Source organism: Tyto alba, unplaced genomic scaffold, assembly GCF_018691265.1.
Source record: "Tyto alba isolate M040663 unplaced genomic scaffold, T.alba_DEE_v4.0 Super-Scaffold_42, whole genome shotgun sequence".
Taxonomy (NCBI): Eukaryota; Metazoa; Chordata; class Aves; order Strigiformes; family Tytonidae; genus Tyto; species Tyto alba.
In genome coordinates, this window is record NW_024881318.1 from 38458210 (window position 1) to 38470400 (window position 12191).

At 39.0% G+C, this 12191-nt stretch overlaps 1 protein-coding gene across 3 annotated transcripts in view; it reads right to left on the minus strand.

The window, feature by feature from the left end:
• The window catches only part of FREM1 (FRAS1 related extracellular matrix 1), a 74968-nt gene that overhangs the window by 10053 nt on the left and 52724 nt on the right, over positions 1–12191 (minus strand). For all 3 annotated transcript variants that reach the window (XM_033004219.1, XM_033004217.1, XM_033004218.1), the window contains 8 exons: positions 10833–10962; positions 9410–9482; positions 6316–6465; positions 4974–5212; positions 4535–4582; positions 4078–4260; positions 3679–3804; positions 2880–2995 (listed from right to left, as the gene is read on the minus strand). In XM_033004219.1, coding sequence (XP_032860110.1) covers positions 2880–2995; positions 3679–3804; positions 4078–4260; positions 4535–4582; positions 4974–5212; positions 6316–6465; positions 9410–9482; positions 10833–10962 — 1065 coding nt within the window. The remainder of the gene's footprint in view (positions 1–2879; positions 2996–3678; positions 3805–4077; positions 4261–4534; positions 4583–4973; positions 5213–6315; positions 6466–9409; positions 9483–10832; positions 10963–12191) is intronic.

Genomic DNA, 12191 nt, shown 5'->3' on the forward strand with positions numbered 1-12191 from the left:
CCCCAGATGCTTCTCTTCCTGTTGCCAAGTGCCTCTTCATGCATACAAAACAAAACTAGAGAAATGAGTTCTTAAACCACCTTTGTCTCCATTGTATTAGAGAAGGGTTAGAAATGGTGCAGGATTTTCACATCGATTAGCTGAGATTTTTTCCACCCACAGCATACAGCAACTTGTGTCAAGACAAGCACATTTTTGTGTCTGCTTCTATCACTGCACATGGAAACTGAATACAAGATTGGTATGCCACCTGCAACAAATGGTTGCAGTGTGGGCAAAGCTCAAATAGGTTTGCATAAGCCCATGTACATATAGTTATGTTCAGACAACAACTGTTTCAGCAATAAATTGATAGAATTGCTTTGATGGAATAGAATCACAGAATATCAGGTTTGAAGGGAACAACTGTTCTTGGCAAAAAGCACAGTCTATACAAGACGGCCCAGCACCCTGTCCAGACAAATCTTAAAAGTGTCTAACGTTGGGGAATCCACCACTTCCTTGGGTAGATTATTCCAGTGTCTGATTGTTCTCATTGTGAAAAGTTTTCCTCTTGTGTCCAGTACAAATCTCCCCAGGAGTAACTTGTACCCATTACCCCTCGTCTTTTCCATATGACTCCTTGTAAAAAGGGAGTCTCCATCTTATTTTTAGCCACCCTTTAAATACTGGAACATGGTGATAAGGTCTCCCCTAAACCTTCTTTTCTCAAGGCTGAACAAACCCGGTTCTCTCAGCCTTTCCTCACATGGCAGGCTTCCTAGTCCTTTGATCATCTTTGTGACCCTTCTCTGAACTCTCTTCAGCCTGTCCACTTCTTTTTGTATAGCTTGGTCTTGAGTCCATCACCTCAGAATAACAGTGTTTTCTCTAAGAGGTTAAGAGGTTGGTTAGTTGGAGGCTGCTACTAAAACAACTTTTAACAATGTTTGTGCTTTTTTCCTGTTCTCTGTAATAGAAGAAGTATACCAGGAAAATGGAATAGAAGTTTAAAATAAAGCCATTTTTGTAGTAAAAAAAATGATTCTTATTTTTCAGTGAAATTGGCTGATTTACTGGGAGACAATTCTAATATTTTCATTTAATGTCTAATGTTTGTTTGATTTGTTAAAAAACTGAGGATTGACTTCCATGTTGATTTTATTTGCTTGTTGGAAATGTCGGTTATTTAAATGTTAACAGTAAAAGTAGTAATAAAAGAAATACCACCATGGGTAGTGGTGGTGATTGCTGGGAAGCAGAACTGGGCAAAAGCACAAAATGAAGTTATCTTCTTGTACCACTTTTAAGTGTGTGCCTGGAGTTATACTTCTGTAAATCAGTTCCAGGTGGAGGCCAGGAGTACTCCATCTACCAGTGTAAAGCTTCCTTAGTCTGTGGTAGTCTGACATTAATTGAATCATTGCTGCTCTAGGATTCATTTGCTTGTGGATTCAGTGATATGCCTTGTAGGTGTTCAACACTATCATTTATTTACTGTTATTCATTTAACATCTACGTTGCACACTATAGCCTTCAGCAAGACGTTACCAGCTACAAATAATATGGGTCACCAGAAGCACACTCTTTAAGGAAATGGGGAACACCTCCCAGCAGCCTGACATACATGCCCAAGGGATCAATTGAATGTTGAAGACTTCAGAAAAAAAAATATATTAGAATATTCACAATCTATGTCTCTGTTCGGATAAGGAACAAAATAAAAGCAGGTGATAGAAAACCATTTCAGGAGCTGAAATTTCAAGTAAACCAATTAACAATGTGACATTTGTGGTGAGCTCACAAGAGCAGGTAACATTTACATTTCAGTAAATAATAACTTCCATAAGGTGGGAGGTATTAGAACCAAGACTTTCCTTTTGTGTGTTACCAAGACAACATAATTTGGCAAAACTGAGTGGAACAAATCAAGGTTTGTTATGCATGCTTAGCCATGTTTCATGTTTCCTGCATGTCCTTCAACCATTTTTGGAATATATTCTGTTTCTTTCATCTCCAACTCCTCCCTGTTTTAATTTTCATTTCATGGAATATTGGAGAGGTCTATTAGAACCCCTCATATTGTTCAGATTGGGATTGGTCTTAAACCTGGTGATCACATTTCAACACAAGGTACAGAACATTCATGATACCAGGATAAGCTCCATGTTACCATGGCCAGCACTTCTTCCAGTCCTAAGCTATCACTCTTAAAACCAAAATCACAAAGCAAGCCTCCAAAGAGCAAGACTGGTGGATTTTCTATTTGTCCCTACTTTGAGACAACTATTAATATTATTAATAATAATGTTGTTGTTGTTGTTGTTGTTGTTGTTGTTGTTGTTGTTGTTGTTGTTGTTGTTGTTATTATTATTATTATTATTATTATTATTATTATTATTATTATTATTATTATCCTTAAAAGTCAGAAATTTGCTGTTAAATTGAAGGTTAAAGTTTTCAGGTAGTTACAGAATCTGAAGAGCTGCACCTTCAGAAGAATATGGTGGGGTACACAGGACCTGGCAACATTGTGCTGTTGCTATGTCAACTGAAGGTAGAGCCAAGGAAGTGGTGGGTCAGAGAGGATGAAAGGCTGAGTCTGCTCTATTTCTCTTCTCTCAAACTAACTATTCCATTAGGAAAGCATCCCCACTGCATATGGACAGTTTTGGGAGTTCACATTGTGAATAAAGTAGTATCACCACTTGAAACATTATGAGACTAATAATATTTATATCCTCCACTGAGTCTGAATCCCAGAGCTTGTTCTATTTTTTAGGGATCTGTGCAGCACAACTGAAGTGGGGCTTATCCAGATAAACTTGGCCTTGCAGCAACATTCAGCTCAGGGCAAGAGCAGTGCACAGCAAACACATTCTCTTGGAGAAGTCTCTTACTGTTCTCTGCATGCCCGAGCAGCAGTGTTCCAGGTGACCTTGTGATTTACCACCAAGAAGTAGCAGCTGCCCTCGTGATGACTCCATCCGGAGGGACATTTCTTCATGCTCACCTCCTAAAATAAAAGAGGAAAAGACAAAGCAGATTCATGCTCACAGTGATCTAGATCTGTGTGCTAATAATCAGACTGAAGGCTGGAGGTGCTGCTTATGGCCTCTCCAGAACTAAACTGAACTTTGGTGTGTATCAATAAAGCTACAGCACTGTTTAAAAGATGTAAAGAAATAAATGCCGCCAGAGGAGCCCACAATTTATACTGAGTAGTTTTAAAGGTGACACAAGGTTTCGGTTCCAAAAATCCTCTTAAGAGACCACATTAATTTGGACATCATTTTCTGTCTCCTGCAGTCTGTGTAGAGAACGCAGTGCAACAAAATTCAGCATGACATCTTATATGGGGGGACGTATGTTTACAGAATTCCTAAGTGAACTAATTCTACTATCTCACACTCATTCTCTCACAGACTTCATTCACTGTCTGTCTCGTGCACATCCCCACAAGCACCAAGACATCAGTGCTCGAGGGGTTCGTCCAGGAAAGACAGCCCCAGCAATCAAGCCCCAATCATGTCTCTGTGAATCCTTTTTTCTTCTGGGGACAGCAAACCTGACTCTGGACAACTCTTTTATTCCCTGTACAAGTCAATAGCTGTTATAGGAAGGTCCTTTGCTTGACAGTCTCACTCATTGTAGACTCGATGCTCTGATTTAGATGCATACTCATGGTCATATTTTTACCTTGCCTTGGGAATTCCAGGATTTCCATATTATCCCATCACATTGAAATAACTTTTGAGTGCTTTCTTCATAATGCAAGAGCCCCTTTAAATCTGGTGTACAGGCCTTTGGAAAAGAGTAAAAGTCCTGGAAAGAGAAATGCCACTTGAACATTGGGAGGAAAATAATTACACAAAAAAAACAAGCTACATAAAACTGATTAAATAGGTCTTATATTAAAACTTTATGCCATGAAAACTCTTCCAAGAGCTGAGCTGTTAATTTATCTGTGTATTGGTTAAACTCAGCTTTGGAGTGGGAAGGGTTGGGCTGCAGATCTCAGAGGTGTTAAATCATTTTGGAAAACAGCATGACTGAAAACAGATGGTGAAAATGCCTATGAAACAAAAGATTTCATACCTGATGTCTTGAGTGTGGTTCAGATGCCAGTTCTGCCTTATCAGCTTGTGGGATTTCTATCTTCCTAGAGGAGACGATGTTTGTCTGTGGTTGTGCTTGGTTAATTACTGACACTTGAGCTTTCTTGTTTGCTTTAGCTGATGAGGTGTCATCCTCTATTTTGAGTGATACCATCCCGTGATACTTTGTTTTACAGTATCACAAACACAAGGAGAACAGGAAAGGGCAAAGAGAGGGTGAGCACATACAAGCATATGTTAAATAAACTCAAAAAACTCCCCACATTTATAATACAAATCGTTGCAAAATCAAGAGAAAGTAACATCAAAGAAAATGAAAGATACATAGAAAAATAAAGTACTGGTCATAATGAATTATTAAGAGTGATAAAGCCTGGAAAGAACAGAATCAAAAAGAAATCACAGAAATGTCTGAGCAATACTCATAATACTCTTACTTTGAAAACCACATCGGTTCCATTTCTAAGTATAGATGAAGGATGAACCTGAAAAAGGTAGAAAAGCAGAATGAAATGGACATATTCATGCATTAAACAAACAAAAAGACTTTATGCAAAATTTACTACAAGATCTACGTTACAAATCATGAAGAACATATCTTGGTTTTAGTGCCTTCTCTTTCAGAATGGAAACTTGATCACCTCTGAAAACAGACGTTAAAAATCGCACAGTACAGGTGTGTTTATAAACAGATTCCATTACAATAGCAGACTACAATAGCAGAATGTTAGTAAACCACCTAGCTACACCAATATAGTTTAAGCAGGAAAATCAATGGTCAAGTTTTAAGTAACTGCTCCCTATTTAAGATAACAGTATTTTCAGCTTTAAAAATTCAGGACCAGAGACCATCACTGCACTACAGAAGTGTCTTACTATTCTGCCATTTCCAGTCACTCTCAGCCGGGTCCTTGACCGATTCACCAAGCTGTGTTCCTGCTGTAGGTCCCCTCTGTGCTCTCTCATCCCTTTGGAAGGAGGTGGTGGGATCCATTCCAAGGGAGCATTGCCAGTCCTGGAAGGCGTTGAAGAGCCTAAGGAAACTGGAAACAGTGTGTCTCCCCCCCAGAAGTCACGCTTGCTTTGGCCAGAAGAATGGGAATAGCTGCACTGACCTGAAAGCATTAAAAATGGCAGATGGTCAGTTCTAACTTCATGAGCAGATAACTGGTCACATTGACATGGGCACATAAGCAGCTTGTCATTAAAAGTTGGATGATTCTTTCACTTGATGGGGTTGATTTGCTGTTTGTTAAGTCATCCTCATTTGTGGTGTTTGCTATGACTATGACTGCAACTGCTACCTGTATATGTATGTTTTTATATGTAATGCGTCTGTCTACCCACAGATCAGAATTTCAAACAAGCATCTGCTGAAAATACCTGTTTTCATGCATAGACTGGGGTTTGAAGTGCTGGGTTTTTGGTCATGGATACACAGGTATCTTTAATGTTAAGGCAATTTTCTCTTCAGAAATCCAAGAAGCTATTGTTCCTACAAACTAGTTGTGTCAATTAACTCCTGATTTACATTATGAATATTAAAGAGAAAACAGATCTGAAATTTTAAAAGGAATTTTTGTAAAATGAAGCCTAATTCATTGCAACATGGGTATTTAAAATATTGTTTCACTAAGCACCAGGAGAAAAAACACTTCAGCTTTCAGAGGACTCAACTGCTTTTCAAGTTATTTCTATTTTCCTACAGTTGCTTTTTTTTGATGTGATTTTAGGCATGCCACATTTGATCACTGAAAAACACAATAATAATGCACACATAAAAGCCTAAACTCTGTACTGATCACTGCTGTGTGCACTTGTTGTGCACTGTGTTTGTTAAGCATTAGAAAATATATTGCTTCTTTTTTGAGAGGAAAATAAATCTTTCTCAGAGGTGTGTGACAACTGTTCAACAATAACTGCGAGAAAAAACCTAATCTCTTTCCCACTTTAATAAATGAGAACTGCACTCCTGTTGTTTTAGAAAGTGCACCCTTCTCATTATGTACTTGTTGCATTTTCCATGCTGTGTTTCCTAAGAGGATGCATATGATTGTGTAAGAGAAGAAAGGGTCAGCAATTGTCAAGTCTGTTTTCTCTGAAAAGAAATTAAGCATTTTGATCCAAAGGTGAGTGTTAGGAACAACTTGTGGTTGAAAATAAGTAGATACTCAGCCAAGATTGTCCCACCTTCTTAATGATGATCAAAAGCGAATACCTCCTTTTGAGTCCAAAATTTTCACTACAGCTTTTGTCTGGGTGCCAAGAACAGCATTCACAGGGGAGTTCAGAACTACTTCAAAGACTTCATCATCTTCCTCTAATCCGTCATAGGTAATTGCTATATTCCACGTCTTGGTTGACATTCCTAACAGAAATAAACATTCTAATTACTCTTTAAGTACTATTTCCATCAATCAGGGTGTCAAAGAAATATATTAATTAACATGTCTGCAGCTAGCATGGTGTAGCTGGTGTATGCTATTGTGCTCCTACCATCTGACTGAACTCCTGCTGTTCTTCCAAATAACATTAAATTCAGATTTGTTTGTGGTCATTAATGATTCAGTTCAAGTGCAGACAGTGTAAGAAAAAGCTGCTGTAGATGCATGATACGACACTATAATATGTAACTTAGGACTTCTGTTGCAATTTCCAAGAGAAAATGTATTGTATGCTTTTTATCTTGTAAGCTTAATTTTAGAGACGGAACATTTATTTAAAATACCTGCAAATGGACCATAGACTATGTTAGAATAAAGTGCAACCTTTTAGGCAGATTTTATATTTGGTTACAAAATTTTTACTTAGTTCCTTGACTTTACTGGGTAACTTCAGGCTTGCATTATGGGAATGAGAAAAGATCAGTCCAAGATAAAAGACTAGGCTATTTATTACCTGAAAGGCTACAAAATTTGTTCAGAAAAAGTCAAAGGCAGCAGGACAGAAGGAGATCTCAACATACACATTGCTGTCAATAAAACATCTTGGGAACTGTTTCTGCATCACAAAGTCGGTGCTAGCATCCAAAATGAGTATCAGATACATGTGACAACATTGTCAAAAAAACTCTCTTCAACCTTATGATGCTGCATAATCTCTATTTCCTAGCTCCTTTCCAGTATGAATCCTCTAGCTAAAGAGAAGCTGTCAGTACAAACAGACCCATAAACTTGGATAGGGTCATCTTCTGCTCCTTTCCATTACAATTTATTGATTGCAGTCTAATATGCCAATCAGTCCAGACAACTAGTCAAGGTTTGTTTTTAAAACAAGCAAAACAAACTAAAGGCTTACTAAGTATTTAACAAATACTAATAATGCTACTAATAAATACTATCAAACCTCTTGAACATAGGACTAAGAAACTGATGCCTTGAACATAATAGTTTGGAGGGTCCTTCCCTAAACTTAAGCCTAAACAAAGGATTTTTGAAGAGACACACCCAAAGACTGTGTGAGGGAGCTCAGCTGGTTTAACTGAGAAGCTGTCAAGAAAAAGGGAACAGTGCACATCTCTCCTGTCCATGTGCACAGTTATTTTTCATGTGGCTTATCACCGTATTCTGAAAGACAGTAACAGTCACTCCATGGAGAATCTGCATGGAGTGGCAGAAAAGGAAAATTGTAGTAAAGGGCCTTGCACTAAAAATTTCTTTGCAACAATCTCTAGCCGTTTCAGTCTAAAGGCTGGTAAGCTTGACTGTTGAGTACACTAGAGGAAAGCGCTGGAATCCTGGGCCAGCACAGTATGGAGGACTTTTTACACTGATCTCTGATTTTCTATCTTCTAATTTAAAATTAAAAACCAAATAAAATCTAATGCTAGATAAAGGGTCTCAGAGTGTGGCTTATTGTTTTCACAGTTTTCATGTGTGTTCCAGAAACACTGGAAATTAGGGCAGAGTTCCACCTTCCCACCCAGTTTTTGGTGTGGTGTTTTATCTTGTTTTTCTGCTGTCTGCTGGGTGTCCTCCCTTAACCACCTCTGAAAATTAACCAGCAGTTGCTCATTCTACACCTTCAGATAAAATTTTCTTTCTCAAGATGGGCTGTAGTGGCAGATTTCCAAAGAAATCAGATTTGTGACTGAACTTAAAGCTAAAAGTTTTCCTATGGGATAGCCATATGTGAATTCACCCGTGGGATGCAAGTGCTACATAATCTCTGTAGCTTGCAATGCCTTTTTTCCAAAATAAAAAGCTGAAGTCTTAAAGTAAAAATCCCCAGGATTTTTCTGGAACTTACATTATATTCCCTATATCTGTTTTTCAAATGCAGGTAAGCACTTAGACTGATTTTTACCATCAAATACATACCTTCTATTTCAGCCTTTCACAGGTGGTATATTTTTTCTCCTCTGTAGTCACTGTGGCTTTCTACAACTGAAATGTTACTGCTGGCTCCTGGGATAACCTCTGCTGTCCTGTGCGGACCCCGTTTTCTAAACTCAAATAAATCCTGGACAATGCCAGCAGGATGTGTTCCAAAAAACCTCAGCCTTGCATATGCAAAGGAAGTGATTATGATACCAAATAGGTTTTCATTCCCAGATAATCTATTTATATGGGCAAAACCAAGTTTTTTAGGTGAAGCTGAATTTCTGAGTAGTAAATTGTGAAACTCTAACCTGGACTGTCTTTTCCCTAGACCAAGGGAGATAACCAAAACATAATAATGATACAATCATGCAAAACAGAGGAAGCTTTTTTCAGTATCTTCACATTTGTATTAATTTTTACTATTGATTCTCCCCTAGCAAAAAAGAAAAAAAAAATCAAGCTCCTTTTGATAGTATATTTACTGTAATTTCTTGTATTTACACAGCCTCAGCCAAGGTCAAACTCCTGTTATGAGTACAGTGCAAGCAGAGATGACGTCTGACAATTTTTAGGTTCATTTGCACCTTTCTGATCTTGGATACCCTGCATAACTGAAGTTGTACTCAGTTTTGTTTAAATTTGACCAGTGTCCTGGGCTTTAGCTATTATACCTTAAATTTTTAAAGCAACTCACAGCTCAGCTCAGGGTGATTCTTCCCCAGCCTAGCTGTAGGGAGATTAGAAGAAATCATTTCAGCACTTTTGATATTTTAACTGATGTAAAGAGGTCATACATCATCTCATATGCCTAAGTAGGAAGGATACTAATTCACAAAGGAAGCCCACTGCATTTCCAGAAAATGAGCCCAAGTGTCTTTAGTCCTCTTCAGCTCCTATAGATGCAGATACATAGTAGGTTTCACTCTCCAAAATGAGAGTTTACACTTTCAAAATCAGTGAATTAAAATTATTCAGCACACTGCTTCATACCTGGATCAAACTGAACAAGCTTGGAGGGAGTCACTGTAAAGTCCTTCCCTAGCACAGCAGATATTTCATTGACCTGAGAAGAAATCAAACAGTAAATGCCATGCTGTGACCTATTTCACCAAACCATTGCATTCTGCTGTGTGCTGAAGCTACTGTGTGCCTGTGCATGGAGTCTCAAAAAGACATGCCAACCCATACATGTGCTTAGGCTGAAAAAAAGATAAAGGCCTAGAGAATAAACCTTGTTATATGCAACCATAATGCTGTTCTTGCTCATGAATTAAAACTCATAATCAAAAAAATTTGCTCATGATAAAATTTTGCCTCCTTCCCTCCCAAATTGCTATTTGACAGCATCAGATAACACTGCTGTTCACCATGCCTAGACAGGCACATCATGGCATCCTGGATGAACAGCAGCAGCCTGGCCACCTTTGCCTGTTTAGCCCTTTGCGAGGTCTTGGAAGAAGCGTTTGCACACAGAGGTGTCTGTCAGCCTCAGACTCATTGATATAGCCATGAACCCCTACATACTCCAGTACCCATACCTACCCAAACTCCAGTGACTCACCGGATTTTCATAGGAGACTGGCAGAGGACACCAGCTTACACACTGCATTCTTTTTGCTAGGATCAAATTCACTGGTCTTTTTAGCTTTTGGAGTGACAACCAAAGTCAAGTCACTGAAGTCTGTGAATGATAGGGAAGGATGTCCCCTGATGAAGTCAGGAGCAAAATTACCACTGACTTCAGTGGGAGAAAAATCAAAACTGTATTTCCAATTAGGTTATAATCCTGAGAAACACTGAGGAAAACGTCTAGTATTTTTCTAGGAAGGGGAGCTGGTAAAATACTGGAATATTTGTTTTATGAGGAAAGATAAAATTTGTGAGGGCAAGTTACACAAAACCTGTTTTACAAAATTAGAACCTGCAGCTTTCAGTCTAATTTTTTTGACATAAGACAAGAGACTTAGCAAAGATACAGGGTGTTCCTTGGGCTTTTTCCTAGGCTGATGGCAGTGGGGGGAGAAATAGAGGAGGCTGCTATGACTGCGGAGTTGAAGCTCCCACAGTTCCTGCGCTCTTCCAGCCTGAGCAGGGAAATGAGACGTCCAAAGGCCCCAGCTTGGCCAAAGCCTGGATTTTGATCAGGAAACTGCCTGCTCTGTCATAGAAGGTCATCAGAAGTGAAATACTGGTCCAAAACATTCCGGTTTTGGTTAATCAGCATTTCTACTTAGAAAGTTTTGTCAGAAATTTTTCAACCATCTGTATTGGCAAGGACAATGTCTCAGGAAGTCTGGTTCAAATTACATAGCCTCTGCTGATTACTGAAATACCTTTCAAGTCAGAGGAAGAAATTAACGAGTTCCACTACCTATTAGTAAGTTTCCGGTTAGGAGCTTGGCTTTTGCTTTACCTTCAGGGAGATAAAGGCAGACTCTGCAGAGTGTCCTGCCCTGGTGATTTTCAGAGACACCATGCCCACACTCTCACACACTTCATATTCAGTCTGTTGCATTTCAATCCGAGACCACTGTAGCTCCAGCCTGTGCGAGAGGGGAGAAGCCAGTGTGAAGCAAAGCCACCTCCCCTGCTATCCCCACCCCCTGCTGCTCCAAGGTTCAGTTTCTTTCCTGACTGCTGATTTAGCCAATACACATACAGAGTCTTTGTTTCCAAATCAACACATTTGTGTGATTTGGCTGATTAGAAAGAGGGAGAGGCAGTTAATAAATCTTCCAGTCAAGCCCTGGTCTACCTCAAGGGAAGCCTGAACTTTGTTTCAGAACCAGAAGGGTTCTGCAGCGACTTTGTGAACAGCAGAGTTTGTCTATAACACCAAATAGGCCAAGACAAGCTGCAACTGATTCTTCCTGGTTCCCTTTAACCCTGTAGTTTTATTTTACTTTCACTCCCTGGTATTGTCTCTGCAATATCCTCCTTTCTTCCCACTTTCCTTCAGCTACTGTCTAACTTTCCTCCTCTAGTGTACAGGGCATGCTTTAGGACTTCACCACCTCTATGCGAGTGCCCTCCCCACTCCCTGTACTTTAACACTCTGTACTTCTCCCTTCAGCCATCGAAGTAGCTGAGTTGAGGTGTCTCATACACTGAATTTTAGAATTGTTTATAGGGGATGTGATCAAACCTTGTAGGATTGCATGCTGCACAACGTAGCCAATAAAGGTCTCACCCTTTTAAAAGCTGTGATAAAAAATTAGTGAGAGTCAGAGAGGAACACAAGTGAGTGGAAAGAAGGAAAATGAGGTGTGCTACTTACAAAACAATTTGAACTTCTCCAAAACAAACATCTAGACCTTTCACGGTTGACTAGCTCTAACACCAGTGGAAATTTCCTCCTGTCCTCCTATATCCTCTGGTACTTATTTCGTGGGCAATATGTTTAGAAGCTCATTTGCTTTATTTTTGCTAAAGAGTGTGCGTGTGCCAGATGTAGTCCAGCAGCATTCAGATAAAAGCTGGGATTCAATTTTAATAATACCAACATGCAAATCAAACTTGTATTTTGAACTAGTGACCATTAGGTGATAAATTGTTTATAAAAAACAAAGCAAAACAACCCTCACAAGCTTTTAAATCCAATATTAAAAATATTTTATTTTTTTCCTTAAAAGCCAAATTTCCCTCTGTTCTGAGGTCCAGTGTGGCTAACAGTTAAATTCTACTTTTCTGAAACTCCTATCTTCCATACAAAAAGTGCTTTCTCCTTGCTCTCTTCATAAAGCTATGTTATGAGTTGCTATTTATATACAAG